Here is a 17705-nt window from a genome sequence, read left to right as displayed (position 1 = left end):
CCTCCACATCCATGTTACGACCGTGGTTTACTCAGAGACTCCTACCAACACGAATACAAGGAGGGAGGCAGCAGGGTTGGGAGTAGTCATTGCTAGAATTTATCCCTCAGATACTTGGCACTCTGTGCTTCTAGAGGGCTAAAGTTAAACTGATGACTTTTTGGATTTATCTGGATAATGTAGGCTACTACATAGCATCCCCCCGAGGGTCCTGCTTTCAGCAGCAGTCCTAAGATGAGTGTCTGGCATTCCCTGTTCCCACAACTAATACACTATACCTTCTCTCAAGAGGATGATGCTGATCCGGTTTGAAGATTACATAATGGCCATTTGTTAAATTGCAGTGTGTGCCTTGGAAGCCGGCAGTAATGCCATTTTAGACAGCAGAAAAAAAAAATCATTACCATTCATGATACTGTCTTCTCCAGGCAAGGTCCCCCATCTCTGTTCCAAATGTGGAAACTCTATTCACAGACAGTATTGTATTCGCCCAGCCACCGAGAGCCAGGCATCTGTGGAGGAAGACGATCAATCACGATCTTTCCCCCAGCAAGTAAAGATGTGTTGTTCATGTTTAATCGTCATGAGTCTATGTGTTTCCATGTTCACTTAAGTGCGATTTTCATTCCAGGCTTTTGGTTGTATAGTGACGTTTTGAATTGCTCTGGAAACAACCGCAACAGGAGGAAAAGCAGGCGGTGCCTTGGCGCCCTCATCCTTGGGTAGATTGTTTGAGGAGAGCAGAGGGCATGTAGGCAGTGACTAGGAGAGCAAGAAAACTAATTTTCAGAAAGAGAAGGGAAAACAACCCTCCCCTCCTGTAGCTCCTCCCCTGTCTGTGGAGGAATCAAGAATCACCTTCTTGGAAGATAGAAGCTGCTACTGGGAGCCTTTTCCCCTGAGACTTGTGTTACGCTGTGTGCAGAGCCACATGTTGTGTTATTGTATTAAAACGGACAAACAGAACAGATTGGATTTAGCTCCTATCCACAGCATGTTTGATAGTGTGAACATTTTCTGTGACAATTACGGTCAAAATGATTTTTACTGGTGCTGTTCCGCGTCCTGTGTCCTGATGCGGCTTCCAGAGTCTCGCCCTGGTGAACACCCCGCTGCAGAAGTCTAGTCCTCCAGTTCAGTGAATGTGAGAGTGATTGTTTTGTACAGGTAACTTCCTAAAAGTGAGCCCGCATGACTCCTAGCAAAGCTGCTGGTCTCTCGCTGAGGGCACTATTTTCCCAGTGTCAGGGTGTGTGTCCCTTTCTCTCTTCAATAGAGAAGATTTTCTTCCTTGCTGTGTTATCTTTACACTCTGATGAGTGAAAATTAATTTGTGTATTTAGATTATAACGCTGTTTAAAATGTTTTATTCCTTGCTAACTGATGTTTCTGCTCTGCCTCTGGAGTCTTTCTGAGACTCGGTGCTCCCTTGCCCATCTCTGTGTCTGTGTTTATGAACACACACTGTTCAGCCCCTTGCTTGTTGAGGATGGTACCACCTTTTGTCTTTCCCATTACCGTTCCTAAATTAAATCATAGCACTTTTTATCATAAATTTAATATCATAAATTCAGATTGTTGAAGAGAAAAAAGAAGCTGTAAAAACAAGTCTTTAAAACATGAAATCCCTCACCAACAACAGGATGACTGAAAACAAAGGAAAGACTGCCTTTACTCTTAGTCTGGCTGTCAGACCAGTCCCCAGTGGCAGCTGTGCAAGCATGGTGGCTAATGTCTGATCACATGACTGCCTCAGGCTTTTACTCATGGTTTTCCAGTTAACATATGCTGTGAATCTCTTTTTGTGGCACTGAGGATTGATGTTTTATAGGCCTTTTTACGTGTCTATGTAGAGTGTATATTAACACATCAGCAGGAATGATCAATTACTGCCAGAGTGAAGAGAAAGATGTGGTAGAGCACACCTTTAATCCCAGCACTTGGGAGGCAGAGGCAGGCAGATCTCTGAGTTCAAAGCTAGCCTAGTCTATAGAGTGAGTTCCAGGATAGCCAGAGCTACACAGAGAAACCCTGCCTTGAAAAGTGAAAAGAGAGAGAGAAGAGTTTACAAAGATTTCCAAGAGTCACTCTTCCCCCTATGTAGAGATGTCAGCACTAGAGATTCATTTGTGCTTTCAAGTTTTGCTTGTGATTGGCAGGTAACTGCACACAGATAGCATTCAGTGTGTGCTTTTTACATTGCATGCATTGCATGCATTGTCATGCTCATATTAGAGGAGCTGACAGACCGCCACTTCGTTCTTTGTAATAGAACACTCAACCGTCCTCCTGGTCGCCCTGAAATACATGGTGCACTGTTGCTATGGGCTACCCTGCAGTGAACCTGAAAGCCAAGTGCCTTCCTCCTTCCCCAGTCACATCTTCAGTGACTGCCCAGCTTGCTCTAGCCTTGCTCCCAAGCCTCCAATGCCCACTTCTCTACTTTCCTTTTCCATGAACTCAGTTGTTCTGTAATCTACAGCTGAATGAAGCCACACAGCATTTTTTTTTTTTTTTGGTCTCTCCGTATTGGCTCACCATGATGTCCTCTGGTCATGTCTATGTCATCACAAATGACAAGCTTTCTTGCTAGCTCGCTTACGTTATCAGCAGCTTTTCCCACAGACCTTTAGGAGAATCTTGTCATTTTCCCCTAACCTCTAGAGAAGACTCCCAAGCTAGGGAGCCACTTCCACACTCCCAGGGAGGAAGGGCCAGGAAGAATGGCTGCCTCTCTGACCTGGATCTGCTCCACTTCAAGATCTAGGCCACAGAGAGAGAGAGAGAGAGGATCTAGATAGTCCTGATGAGACCTGATGGGCTAGAGTCAGATGGAAGGGGAAGAGAACCTCCCCTATCAGTGGACTAGGGGAGGGACCAGGAGGAGATGAGGGCGTGGGCTACAGCTAGGATACAAAGTGAATAAATTGTAATTAATTTATAATAATAATTTTAATTGATAATAATTTTAAATGAACTACACAAATCATGTAAATAGTGCACTGAATTAACAGAGGAAAGATAAATACAAAAATAAAATCTTTCCAGAACTGCGCCACCCCAGCTGTGCCAGCACCCCCAGCTCTGTGGCTAGTTCACCCACAGCCTAGAGGAATCAGCAAGCTGTGCTCTACTTAGGGGTGCTGTCTTGCCATAGCCTGGTCTCTTCCCAGGTATCTCTGGTACTTCACTGTATTTTGCTTTCCTTCAGCTCTTTATTCTTAGAAAATGTCATGCTGTGTTCCATTACATTGATCTTTGTAGATGTGTTTATTTTTCCCCCGGGATTATTTTCTGTGAGTAGAATGGCTGCCTCAGAGGGTGAACAGTTATTAGAGCTTTAAGACACTTTGACGCTTTGCCAGCTCTTTGTTGGCTTACAGACTTCTTCAGTGTGCAGTAGTTCCTGCTCCCTAGAACCAAAATGAAGTTTCCTTTTACCCCTGGTTCTTTATGGTTTCCAACCTCACAGGAGTGTGTTTTGCGTTATTATTTTAGTGAAGCAATAAAGATGATACATTAAAATTATGTTGGTAATGGAATATGTTTCAAATAGTCATGATAGTCAGTTGGGCACGAAGGTATGGTGCCTCTAAATGTGACGCACCTGGGGCTGGAGAGATGTTCAGAAGCTGAGAGACCGACTCTCTTCCCGAAGTCACAGGTCAGGTCCCAGCACTCACATGGTGGCTCACAACCATATATAACTCTAGTTCCGGAGATCCAATGCCTCTTCTGGCTCTGTGGCACCAAGTGCACAAATGAGGCACAGACACGTAAACATTCAATCACGTAAAATAAAAATAAATCAGTTAAAAAAAAAAAAAAGACAGAACAAGTGTGGATAAATCAACCCCAGCCCTGAGCCAGGAGACTGTAGTATCTGGTTCCTGTATCACAGCAGGGCAGGCAGCTACTGCAGGTCTTGAGCAGCCCTGGCTGAAACACAACCCACTTATCAGTCGATCTTAGACATGTAATACAGAATAAATATACTTTACACCTAGAGAAGCTAAGCAAGAAGGAGGATGCTGGTAAGATGATCAAACCCCATTCAGAAAGGCAAATGGGATAGATATCAGAAGAGGGAGAAAACAGGGAACAGGACAGGAGCCTACCACAGACGGCCTCTGAAAGACTCTACCCAGTAGTGTATCAAAGCACATGCAGAGACTCATAGCCAAACTTGGGGCAGAGTTCAGGGAATCTTATGAAAGAAGGAGGAGATAGAAAGACTGGAGGGAACAGGAGCTCCACAAAGAGGAACAGAACCAAAAAATGTGGGCACAAGGATATTTTCTGAGACTGATACTCCAACCAAAGACCATGCATGGAGATAACCTAGAATCCCTGCACAGATGTAGCCCATGGCAGCTCAGTGTCCAAGTGGGTACCCTAGTAATGGGAACAGGGACTGTCTCTGTCATGAACTCAGTGGCTGGCTCCCTGATCATTTCTCCCTGAGTGGGGAGCAGCCTTGCCAGGCCACAGAGGAAGACAATGCAGCCACTCCTGATGAGACCTGAGAGGCAAGGGTCAGAGGGAAGGGGAGGAGGACCTCCCCTATCAGTGGACTTGGAGAGGGGCATGAGAGGAGATGAAGGAGGGAGGGGACAAGAAAGGGAATGAGGGAGGGGGCTACAGCTGGGATACAAAGTGAATGAATTGTAATAAATTTAGAAATAAATCTAAAAGAAAGAAAGAGCTGGAAACAAATAAGTGATGCTCAATGTACTTATCTCCTTCCACTGAGAGCAGAAAAATGAGAGAGAGAAACTGGGTAGATATGAAAACCTTCTCCTGGCATGGGTGGAGAATCAGTGCCAGGGAAGTGGGGACTCATGAGCAGCCATCAAGCCTGGAGGCGCCCAGCTCAACCAGGCCCAGGCTCCTGACAGACTTACCTCCTCTCCTTCCCCATTCCTCCAAATTTTCTCTTTGTTGTTGTTCTTTCTCCAAAAACTCTCTAGCAGTCTTTCTGTGGGAAGAGGCAGCCACCCCAAGTACAGATATTTGGAGAGCCTTATGTGGGGGTGTTATTTTAGTTAGCAGTTCTTTTGCCTATTGCTGTAAAGAGACACCATGAACTCAGCAGCTTGAGGAGGGGAGGGTCTATTGGGCTTATACTTCCTCATCTCTGTTTACCATTGAAGGAAGACAAGTCAGGAGCTCAGGCAGGGCAGGAGCTGGAGGCAGGAGCTGACACAGAGGTCATAGAGGGTGCTGCTCACTGGCTTGCTCCCCATGGCTTGCTCAGCTGCTTTCTTATGGAACCCAGGACACCCTCCCACAGGGGCACCACCCACACTGGGCTGTGCCCTCCCCCATCAATCACTAGGTAAGGAAATGAACTACAGGCCTGCCTACTGCCCAGTCTCATGGAGGAATTTTCTTAACGGGGGTTTCCTCCTCTTAGATGACTTTAGCTTGTGTCAAGTTGAGATAAAACTATCTAGCAGGTGCAGTTTGGATCTTGGCCATCAGAATCAGATGTCGGGCTTCTCAGAGCCCCACTGCAAAGCGTGGGTAGCATCTACTGTGTACCTGGCCACGTCCACTTCCTGCAGTGTCACAGGCAACATCAGCGCTAGCTGTGGTTGCCTCACAGTTCAGTTTTGTAGAAATTGAATGCAGAGCTGGTGTTGAGTCTCAGGGATAAAGAAACAATTGCTTCCTATTAGACGCACAGTTACAACCAGGACATGAATGTGCCAAACTCACACCCTACCTACCAAGCCAGGGAACACTGAGAAAAGGCTCCAAGGAAGCTGCTTCATTGTCTTCAGTGGATAGGTTTCTTCACACACATACACGCAGAATTAAGGGGAGGTAGCTGTACAACCCACTGAACATAACTTCAGATCTGAAGAGAAAACTGCCTGCACACTGGTATATTTAGTGGGGGTTGCAATGCTAAGCAAGAGTTTACTGTGGGAGACTGAGGATGTAGCATCTGGAGAAAGACAGGTGAGAGAAGGAAAGCTGTCCTACAGTTACGTGAGAAATGTAGGTACCTTGAGAAGCTGTTGCACCCATGTCTGCAGCTGTGGCCTACAGACAGGCCTCGAGGTACTAACAATCTTGTGAACAGAATTTACCTGTATCCTCATGCACAGCCCGTGAAGGAGAATGCTGGCTTCTTCCTTCTTGCTCCTCCTAAGTCATTGTAAATACCCCTCACACATGAGGCAGAAACCAGAGCCTGGTGAAGCCAAGGTCTTAGTTTGCTTTCTGTGTCTGTGCGAAACACCATGACCAAAAGCAACTTGGAGAGAAAGGAGCTATTTCATCTTATAATTCCATGTCACAGTGCCTCACTGAGGGACTACCAACTATTCTCAGGAAAGGAAACTTCTCTTCAAAGTAAAAACTGCTCACTCTTCGAAAGGGAAAACACCCCCTCTCCACAAGGATGAAAGGGGCTTTCGTCCTGGAGAGGAGAAAGAATAGCTTGCGGCCTTTCGTTGGGATGCCATCGAGAGAGCAAAGAGACGCCCCCCCTGTGCCCTGCTTCAGTCTGCCTCACCTGCCCCTCCAGCCGACAGCCAGTTATAAATGTGCTCTTTGAACGTATTACCAATAGAACTGTAGCTATTTACACTCACATTTTTACAAGCTCATTTCCTTTGCCACATACAATCTTTTTTTCAATTTATTTTTTTATTAATTAGAGTTTATTCACTTTGTATCCCAGCTGTAGCCCCCTCCCTCATTCACTCTCAATCTCTCCCTCCCTCATCTCCTCCCATGCCCCTCCCCATGTCCACTGATAGGGGAGGTCCTCTTCCCCTTCCCTCTGACCCTAGCTTATCAGGTCTCATCAGGACTGGCTGCATTGTCTTCCTCTGTGGCCTGGTAAGGCTCCTCCCCACTCAGGGGGAGGTGATCAAAGAGCCAGCCACTGAGTTCATGTCAGAGACAGCCCCTGTTCCCCTTACTAGGACACTCACTTGGAGACTGAGCTGCCATGGGTTACATCTGAGCAGGGGTTCTAGGTTATCTCCATGCATGGTCTTTGGTTGGAGTATCAGTCTCAGAAAAGACCCCTGAGCCCAGATATTTTGATTCTGTTGCTCTCCTTGTGGAGCTCCTGTCCTCTCCAGGTCTTACTATCTCCTCCTCCTTTCATAAGACTCCCTGTACTCTGCCCAAAGTTTGGCTATGGCCAAAGAGAATGAGCCATTTGTCTACAGGCCCCATTGGGATCTGGGTCTTTCTGACTCTCACCCACCTGCTTCCTGTGCTGCTCTAAATGTTAATCCCACAGCCTCAGCACCTGGACACACAGTGAGATGCAGCTTCCCAGCAATAGGGAAGGTTTCCTGTGTGTTTGCATCACTAGTAAGCCAGTATGTGAGCTATGAAACACTTTAACATTTTATTTCTTGGGATGAAGTCTAGAACTGTCCCCACTTGGCCCAGGAAGCCACAGAAAATTGACAGCTCTTTGTTACCAATTGCTGGTGCTTGCTGTGCTGCTCCTGGCCGCTGTCCAGCACGTTCCCTTATGCTAACAGAAATATGATTTGCAGGTTGTATACACTGATTTAAACTTTATTCTTTTGATTCAGAATGTCCCTTGAAGGTTAGCCATAAAGATGGTGTGTTGACCCACATCTTCCACATGGATGGAAGAAGTCAGGGGATATGTTCACAGCATTGGCCCTAAAATAAGGTCAAATAATCACAAGATGACTAAACCACATGGCAAATTAAAATACCAACATAACAACGTTGTGTGGCTACTCTGTGCTGTAGAGTACAGCGTACAATCAGGAGCTTGAGTAATGGCTCCACCCTTGGAGGAAGTCTTTCCACTAGCTCCCTCAGAGTGAGTCGCTGTGATTCCTACAAGAGTCTCATCTCCTCACAGTGGGGGTCGGGAATACAGGCCCAGCTGAGGTCCCTGCACGAGGCTCTCTAAGGGCACTATTGAGTGTCAGCCAGCATTGCAGTCCCGTGGAGGGTTTTCCTGTTCTCTCCTTGACTGGCAGGATGTAGTTTGTCACAGGATCTTGGTTAGAGTTAGTCCTCTGTACCTTTCTCCTGGAGCCTTGTCTTGAGTCAGCTCATGCCATGGCAGGCTTGCAGCACAATTCCCATCCTAGAAGAGAGAAGTCAGGGAGGAGAGGATGCGAGAGGCTGAAGTCAACATTGCTACACTGAGAGCTATTTGCAGGTGCTGGCCACTCCACGGCTGCTCTGGAACTGAGCCATAAGTTCCTTTAGAGTTAAAGTAGGGATGGATTTTTATGTGTCTAGAAAATTTGAATGGTGTCAGCTCTCCAGATGGTGGGATTGAAGTCATTCACAAGAAAGGGGAATACCACTTTTTTTTTAGTGAGTTGCTACGAAGCACCACAGAGAGCTCACATTTAAAACTACAGTGTGCAAGTTAGCAGAGAGTTTTCATTATCCAGTGAGATGCGCTCATTTCTTAATGAAATTTATCTGTTTGATTGAAATTGCTAAACTTACTGGTACTGAGTTGTTCCTTACTTTACTTTGTCATTTTAAAAATATAGTCACAGCTTTATTGTAATTGTTTATGTTTCTGTCTATTCTGTTCTCTTCTCGGCCAATTCTACCTTCCTTTCCAAAGACCAGCTTTTAGTTCTGTTGAGTTTTCTCTAGTGTTTTTCTGTTCTATCTCATTGATTTCAGCTTTTTAATGATTTCTTTCCTTTTCCCCTTGTGTGTGTGTGTGTGTGTGTGTGTGTGTGTGTGTGTGTTTGATGTAGTATCATCAAGCAAAATGCTTGATCTCTGATTTATTTTTCTGCAATCAATACAAGCATTTGAAGCTACACACGATGCTATACATGCCATGGAGGAATTGCTGTAAGCCACATAGCACACATTTTAATATATTTCTTTTTGGTTTTATTCAACTCAGAGTACTTTCTAAGATTTCTTGCGGTTTCACCTTTGGCTCATGAGTTGTTAAGAATGCATTGTTGCTGGATGGTGGTGGTCTACACCTGTCGTCCCTGTACTCAAGAGGCAGAGGCAGGTGGATCTCTGAGTCCTGGGCTAGCCTGGTCTACAGAGAGTGCTATTGGACAGTCGGGGCGACATAGTAAAACCCTGTCTGGGAAAACAAAGAAACAAAGAAACAAACAAATACGCTCACATTGTTGGTTTTCACATCTTTGAAGACTTGGAGCTTGTCCACATATATTCCCACACTACTTTCCTTTTATAACATTTATTGAGATCCGCTTCACAGCTGACAGCACTATTTCTTCTGTTGGCTGACTTTGCTCCACTTGTCCCACCACACAATCCAAGACTCATGTAGCAGAATTTTCCTCCCATTAACCCAGCACCCGAAGTTAGACACCAACTGGCAAGCCACATTCCTGATACTACTGACTTCTTGCTGTGCCCTCACAGTGGGCAAGCGTGTTCTCCTAGTGCACTCTTACTAGGGCACTGACCCCATTGCTAAGAGCTCCACCCTCCTGAACTACACACTTCCCAAAGCCCTCCTCCAACACCTCCCACTAGGCCTTCAGCATAGGCACTCTGTCTCTTGTGGCTCAGGCTCTGTCTCATGGGGCTCAGGCAGTGTCTCTTGGGGCTCAGGCAGTGTCTCTTGGGGCTCAGGCTCTGTCTCATGGGGCACAGGCAGTGTCCCTTGGGGTTTAGGCTCTGTCTCTTGGGGCTCAGGCAGTGTCTCTTGGGGTTTAGGCTCTGTCTCTTGGGGCTTAGGCAGTGTCTCTTGGGATTTAGGCTCTGTCTCTTGGGTTTAGCCAGTGTCTCTTGGGGTTTAGGCTGTCTCTTGGGACTCAGGCAGTGTCTTTTGCAGTGATTGCTCCAGAGTCTTTTACTACCTACCTGCCCCACTCTTGCTGAGTGTGGAGTTCTGTAAATGCTCATTATGTCAAATTCATTGATAGTGGTATTATTTTTTTTCTCGTTTTTATAAAAAGTTATTTTTATAAAAAGAAAACAAATTATTTTATAGATTTTTCTTTGTTCTTCTATGATGCTAATTAATGTTTTGAGAGTAGTGAGTGATTTATATTTGTCCCTCTTTTGTTCTTTTTGTTTCAATATGGATGAATCTTGCTGACTGGGTCATTTCCTCTCCTATGTCCTGCTAATAAGCTTCATGATCATGTTTCGCACACATAAGCACTGTATTTTCTCTTTTTAATACTTTTAAATTTTCATTGGCATCTCCCCTGTTTATGCAAATTATTATGCATTTGCTCAGTGGTTTCCTCTGCTCCTGATAGAGTTATGTTTCTCCTATCCCTCTCTTTCTTTGCTCTAAGGGAGGGGGAGGGCGGGGGTGAGTCATGTGTTTTTCTGGTAGATCCTGGTCCAAAGCTGAGGCTGAAGCAGGTCACAGCTTTCTCCAGTCCTTCCTCCACGCTGTGTTATACCTATGACCTCCTCCCCTCTCATGTGCTGAAAGTAAATTGTTCTACAGGGCTCATATCTCATTTTTAGGCAATTTACTTCTTTGTAATTATGTTTACCTACTTGCCTGGATTCACTCTAAGGAAGGCAAATTATGATGCTGAAGAGGGCAAACAGCTTCCTTCTTTGGCTTCCTTCATCACTGGTAGAAGTAGAGAATCTTCCCGCTGTGTGTATGTGTGTCTGTGTGTGTCTGTGTGTGTCTGTATATGTGTGTATATCTGTATGTGTAATCTCCCAGCTGTGTATATGTGTATATGTATGTGCATATGTGTGTGTGTCTGTATGTGTATATATGTGTGTGAGTCTGTGTGTGTATCTGTATGTGCATATGTGTGTGAGTCTGTGTGTGTGTCTGTATGTGTATATGTGTGTGTGAGAGCCTGTGTGTGTATCTGTATGTGTATAGTGTGTGTGTGAGTCTGTGTGTATCTGTATGTGTATATGTGTGTGTGAGTCTGTGTGTGTGTCTGTATGTGTATATGTGTGTGTGTGAGAGCCTGTGTGTGTATCTGTATGTGTATAGTGTGTATATGTATGTGTTCAAGGATGAGTATTATTTTCATGTGTTTATTGTAATGTGCACCACAAAACCACAGAACTAGACCATTTATTGGGTGGAAAGAACAATTTTTTTGCAGGCAGGCAGCCAGAGGGTAGAGAACCACAGCTAGGGTGGAGTGGGGTGGGTTTTGTCAGGGCAGGGAGCAGCAGCAGGTGGCATGGGGGTAGGACAGCCTGGGAGTTAGTGCGGGGCCCCTGGCCTGTCGCAGGCTGTTTGAGTTATGCACAGCCCTTTGCTGGAAGATGTTGACGTCGGTAGCAGAGAAGGGAAGCAGCGACTTCCCTGACAAACAGACGCCTGCCTAGGAGATACTGAGGAGTGCTGAGTCCAGGTCTCTGTTGCGCAGTGGGGACCTTACCTGGTCAGAGTCCTGCCTGGGTTGTCCTCAGATGTCACCTCACTGTCGGCAGCACTGCGTTTGGGGGCCTCTTGTTACTTGACATTCGTGTGTTTGTATACACGCACACGCAGAGTCAGCACTAGCAGCTCCCTAAATTACTCTCTACTTACTGTCCCAGAGGGATTTCTCACTGAACTTGGGGCTGGCCATCCCAAAGCACTGGTTGTTCAGTCTGCCCGGGGACCCTCCATCTCTGTGTTCTCCTCTTCAGTGCTGGGATTACGAGACCACACAGCCCTGGACCTGACTCAGTCCCATGCGTTTTAGCCAACTGAGTCACCTCTCCAGCCTCTTTTCAGCTTTATCAATTTGCTGCACACCCTCTGCAGCAGCTCTGTCTTGAGAGAAGCCACCCCTGTCAAGGTTCTGTTTGTCTTACTCAGGGCGGAAGAGCCTCTCAGGAACAGTCAATCCCATGTTTCTCTGGCTCACACCCAGCTCTGGAGTCCCTGCAGCAGAATCAGGGAAAGACAGGCAGCATGTACACTCCGGAATCCACATATACACACACAGACTCACACGACAGCTGTGCTGCTGGGAAATCTCCGTGGAGGAAGGGTGGGCACAGAAGACCTGGTCTGCTCCGGGCCGGTTCCTAGGGAAGTGTCTTTGACCAACACTGTGAGCTTCGTGTAGGAAAACCGTATCAGCTCTCGTGCTGACTCTCTACTGTATGCCCGGACTCTCCGGGCAGAGAAAGAAGAGAGGACAGGAGGACGGCTGACTGTCCCAGGACTCATCCTCCACAGGCTGCCACCCTCCAGTCAGGGTGATAGGCTCCCCAAGCCCCTGCTTGCCCAGGCATCCACCAGGGCCTTCTTCCTCTGCTGAGTTATTCCTAAGATCCTTTCCCAAGAGTTTCATCCAGACTTTTCATGTGAGTCGTTCTTACGCACCCATGATCCTAGCACAGCCACCTGCGAGCACTCCTGGGAAGCAGTGTTTTCGCACAATAACCTGATGCACATGTTCAAACAGCATCTAATCGTGTTGGGAGTGCACTGTCTTCTCTGCTGTCGCAGCCGCACCGAGAGCCAGTGTGCCCCTGAACATGTGCAGCGAGTGAGGGCTTTAGGCGTTGTGCCCCCGAGGAGCATGCTCCTGTTCACGTCCACGTTAAAGCCAGAAAACAGAACGAAGTTTGTCCACAAGATGAGCAGCATGTTCTCTGGGCTTGTTCTACTATGATTTCTTTGAATAATTGATCAGCTGCTTAACACTCATCAAATTTGGCATTTTATGGAGAGACTATGTATAAGCACTCCACTCTCATTCTCTGCAATACTGTCACTCGAAGTAAGTGTGGTTTTCTCTAAATAACTAATGTTACCGGAAAGGTGTGGCTTGGCATACCCCAAGACTGCCTGTGTGAAGTGTGTTCAGTGTGCTTGTACCAGAATGAACTTGATCTTGCTGTCCATGTGTTTATTTTCATTGTGAAGCACTTTTTTGTTTCACTGCTGTAGAAAAAAATGCAAGCAGCAAGTTAAAGAAGGGAGGTGGACTTTTGCTCACAGTTTAATATGATATGGTCTGTCGTGAGGTGGACAAGACAAAGTTCATGGCAGTGGGATGTGTGCCTGGGACTCCTCCCACCTCAGCAAACTGGGAAGCAATGCTATCCCTCGGGGGCCTCTCCCCTTTGTATTCAGCCCAGAACACAAGACTGTAGGGTGATCCTGCCACACCCATGGTCCTCTTCATCTAAAGATCTCTGGATGTCGTCACAGACATGCCCAGACATAGAGGATTCAGTCTTAGAGGATTCTGAATGCAGTCACGTTCCAAGTGAAGATTAATCATTGCTCTTGGCATCATGGTTCCTTTTGGGGTTCTCTTCCAGGTGCTGGGGTCCCCCAGTTCCAGCCAATTGCCCTGAATGGCCGAATCCAGGTCCTGAGCAATGGCTCCCTGTTGATCAAGCACGTTGTGGAAGAAGACAGTGGCTACTACCTCTGCAAGGTCAGCAACGATGTGGGCGCAGACGTCAGCAAGTCCATGTACCTCACAGTGAAAAGTAAGAAGAAAGAACGTTTTGTTTTACCTACCTCGGTCTTTGGGGGCTGAGTTTTTCAGTTGGCGCAGGGCATACCTGTCTTAGAACAAAACAAAACAGGCTTGGGTGTAGTTGATGTTTTCAGGTTTTAGCACTGAAAATACTTTTTAAAGGAATGGAAAATAGCTAGGCAATTGTCAGCAGCCATCTGGGGCTCCCCACACCCTGAGGGTGGAAGCTCCTCAGGAGCCAGGTCCCTAGGGCACTGGCCACAGGCTCTGATACCCTAACTGACCAGAGGACCTTAGCCCCCTCTCTGCGTGCACTGATCTTACTGTGGAATGGTCTGGTGCATGGCCTTGCAGAAATTCTTATTTCACTGGGAACTGGCTCAGCAGTAGATTTCCTGTAAAGTATTGGTGAAGGCACTTGCCACCAAGCCTGACAACTTGACTTCAATCCCCAGAAGCCACATGGTGGAAGGAGAGGACTGGAGATGGTCTCCTGCAGACTGTCCTTGACTTCCACATGCATGCTGTGACACCTGTACCCCCAAGCCGCACGCTCACCCTCCAGCCCTACCCCAGTAAAAGAAATGTAAGAAGAAATGTAAAGGTAGCCACTAGCTACCTCATGGCCTGCCAGAGCGAAGTGTGAGTGGGCATGGGTGCTGGTGTGAGGTCTGTGCTGTGGGACGGGGTGGGGGGGCTCTTCATGGTGAAATCTCTCTACACTTTTGATCACTGAATACCCAGGAAAGAACGCAGGGTGGCCGTTCTTTGCTGGGTGGTGCTCATAACAAACATTTGTGGGGCTACGTATGGCTCATGTCCATTTACGACTAGCTTCCTGCTGGATGAGCTTTGATTTTCTCCTGACAGCAAGGCTTTGTTCAGACCTTCTCTGCTTGAAGAGGTTTAAGGTTGTTGTTGATATTTAAGAAGCCACATCTGTTCAGGAGGACCCCGTTTTTAAACTGTTTGGGCGTACGTGTGTGTGTAATTCAAAACCTTGTTATATGGGTGAATACGTACCCTATGCACTAAGAATTTATTTTAGTCCATTATTCTACCAGAAAAATAGGTTTGCTAAACTTTGGAGTAGAGAAGCATACTGCAGTTCTAAAACGAGGTTGCTTTGACATACAGTTTGCACCTATCTAATGCATAATATTTGAACTTCCTGATTCTGTATTCTGGGGAAACTTATTTGAAAGAATCCAAAGCTAGACCGTGAAATCAGCAATTTTAAAATGTTATTTTTTTTAATTCTGAGTTTCTGAAATATTAGTAACCTAAGACCTGGAAGCCATGCAGACACCAGTCTGTCTTTCTACTGTGAAAATAATATAGTTGGTGGTTATTTTGTTAGCTTGTAACATTAGTTTTCTGTCCTACAAGTTTTTCTGTCCTACAAAACATTTTTCTGTCCTACCTAAGAGCATGAGGTCTTATGGCATACATAATGTCAATTGGTCATGGGTTTGCCCTCGTGGATGAAAATAGCTGTGCTTTAGAAGGGAGAGCAACACAGAAGAGGTCAGAGTAGTTTGTGTGAGGTAATGAGTAGCGTGTGTCATGAAGGCAGAACTTCAGCTTCGTAAAAGACCATAAAAGAACAGGGAAAATGTAAAACAGAGACGCTTAAGATTCCCACCCCCGCTACTGTCTCCTCCTCCACACCTATGTGGTAGGTGTGTGTCCTACCACATAGGACGTCCAGAAGACGGCATGTGTCCAGTCAGTGGGCATCTGTGTAGGACACCTGAGCAGCAAAGAGCACAGGGGTCACAGCAGAGCAGACTCGGAGTCATAGATCATGGCTCCCTACCCACTGTGAGACCAGTGACATCTATGCACCATCTGGGTGCCTGAAGTTAATCTCCACTGTGATGGTGTTAGAAGACAAGGCTTTGTGAGGTGACCCAGGAGAGAACACAACCTGCAACCCAGAAGGGAGCCTCCCCAGGACCCAGTCCAACCAGACCTTGGTCTCAGATATGCAGCCTCAGGATGGTTGGGAAAAACTGTTGTTGACCGTCTCCCAGGTCACGGCATAGAAGTTGGACCTGACTAAAGCATTGAAGAGTTAGGGAGTAAAGTCCTGTTACATTGAAGTCTGATGTTAAAGAATGTAGAGTCTAAAAGGCAAGGGTTTGGAGGCAGGGGGACACTGCAGAGAGAAGGGAAAGGAAAAAAGATGTGCACAATTCACAGAACAAAGCAAGAGCGGTCTCCATGTGACATACATGGGGATGGTAGGCAGAGGCTGGCTGTGGGCATGTGTTTCTTAGAACCAGCCAAGTCCTGGGGTTTCTGAAACCATGTAATTAGTGTGTTATAAAACAGCATGATCATGGGCAGTAGAGATAAAAAAAAAATACAATGACTCTTTAGAAACTGGAGCTTTCGGGAAAATATTCTGGAAGAGAAAATGTAAGTGACATAGTATAGGAGGAGGGAAGAGGACCCCAGCTTCACGGGAGGCAGTCGTGCGGGGCCTATGACCTGACCCAACTATCAGCACCAAGGGAATACTCCCAGACTCCTGGCCAGGCTCCTCTGCCATTGGGGAAAAGTCCAAGTGTCTGGAGACTTTCAAATGGGAGAAAACTGAACATAAAGGAGATTGCCCAGCTGGAAATAAAGCTGCCAAGTGCATTCCCCTCTCTTTTGCTCAGTCTTGCTCCTATTGTTTTAACTAATGTACACACAGTGATGGGTTTTACCACAGCCATTCATTCAAGTGCAGCATGAGCCTTTCCCATCTTCCACATCCATCGCCTTTCTCCTGTCCCCCTGACCACGAATTCCCTTCTCCTTCTCAAATAGTCCGAGTGGTCCCCTTTAAATTGTGTGTGTGCATGTGTGTATTTGTGTGTGTGTGTGTGTGTGTGTGTGTGTGTCTTACATGTCCTTCTTCCATTCAGTTCTTGATGGACCTCAGGTTGGTTCCATAGTTGGGCTGTAGTCAATACTGCTGCAGCAAGCATGGGTGAGCAGATGTCCTTGTGGTGCGATAATTGGGCGTATTCCCAGGGGAGGAACAGCGGGATCATTCAAGCATACCAATCCTGATTTCCATAGTGGTTGCACTATCCCCCCAACCTTACATGAAGGCTCCTTTCCTACAATTATTCGCCAGCACTTGTTGTCACTGGCTTTCTTGAAGCGAACTATTCTGCCTAGGGAATAGGGATAAAATCAGGCTCAGTGTAGTTTTCATTGCCGTGTTCTCACTTGAGAGGTGAATAGTCTTTGTGTGTTTGTTGGTAGTTTTTCACTTGCTTTTTTTTTCTTCAAAACTGTTTATTTACTTGGTCATGTATTGATTAGATGATTGGGGTTATTGCTCTTTTGAATCCTGTATATATTCGTTAGTTTTTTTGTGTAGTACTGCACATATTTCTAAACACAACATGAGCGAGCTTGCCTCTTCCTCAGGCAGCTTCTCATAGAGCACGGCTGGATTAGCGGTACTAGAATTAAGCTTCAAACACATTTGCAAAGCATAGATCTGTCCCTGAAGGCTGTCGGGGCTACAGCGGAAAGTGGGTAATCACTGACTAGTACTCTTCCAGTTTGCTTACTGTTTTCAGAGACGTGTCAGAAAAGAGGACATTTTAGTAACAACCCAGCACAACAGCCCTCTTTGGAAGCAGGCACAAGGTGCAGCTCTCAGATAGCAGGCACACAGTGGGGAACTGTCAGGGAAAGCCGTCAACAGGGTGGGGGTGTGAGGGAAGATGGATCTGTGCAAAGCCTTCCAACTCAGCTGGCATTCCTGCTCCGGAGTCTGCGCTACCATCTCGGCTCTAATTTATCTTCTACCAAAAATGCTCCCAGGAAAGAAAAGCAAATACCAGGGGAGCCTTGGTGGTGACGACAGAGACAGCAGGCCCAGCCTCTGACCAAGCCTGGCTCTGAGCCACGCCACCTCTAACCCCATGGGCAGCAAGTGCAAAGAGTGCCCAGGCACCCTGGCCGCGCTCTTCTACTGGAGCAGAGGATGTTTGGAGTCTCAGGAACGTGGTTCTTCTGAGAAAAGCATCCCTGAACTACTAGAACTCTCAGTAGAAGTCACTCCTAATGTCCCTCAGGCGCAGGACTGCAGCTGCCTCTCCAAAGCTCCGCCACCGCTGTATCTCTCGAGGAACACCGACTGCAGAAGCCCACACTGAGCAAGAAGCTCTTTTCTTTCTTTGTCTGCTGCTCTGCTTCAGTCCTTTCTGATCCCCTCACGCAGCATAAAAGAGCATTGCTTTTCAAACAGGGGCAGGGGCATCCCTGGAGAGGTAGTTACTCTTGGCATCT

The 17705-nt window shown here is 46.6% G+C and overlaps 1 protein-coding gene across 3 annotated transcripts in view; it reads left to right on the top strand.

Annotated features, from left to right (window-relative positions):
* Dscam (DS cell adhesion molecule) overlaps positions 1–17705 on the top strand; it is a 547677-nt gene that overhangs the window by 361329 nt on the left and 168643 nt on the right. For all 3 annotated transcript variants that reach the window (XM_060370834.1, XM_060370835.1, XM_060370836.1), the window contains exon 11: positions 13240–13413. In XM_060370834.1, coding sequence (XP_060226817.1) covers positions 13240–13413 — 174 coding nt within the window. The remainder of the gene's footprint in view (positions 1–13239; positions 13414–17705) is intronic.

The sequence above is a fragment of the Meriones unguiculatus genome, chromosome 17, assembly GCF_030254825.1.
Source record: "Meriones unguiculatus strain TT.TT164.6M chromosome 17, Bangor_MerUng_6.1, whole genome shotgun sequence".
NCBI classification, from domain to species: domain Eukaryota; kingdom Metazoa; phylum Chordata; class Mammalia; order Rodentia; family Muridae; genus Meriones; species Meriones unguiculatus.
This window is presented reverse-complemented; position numbering and strand designations above follow the sequence as displayed.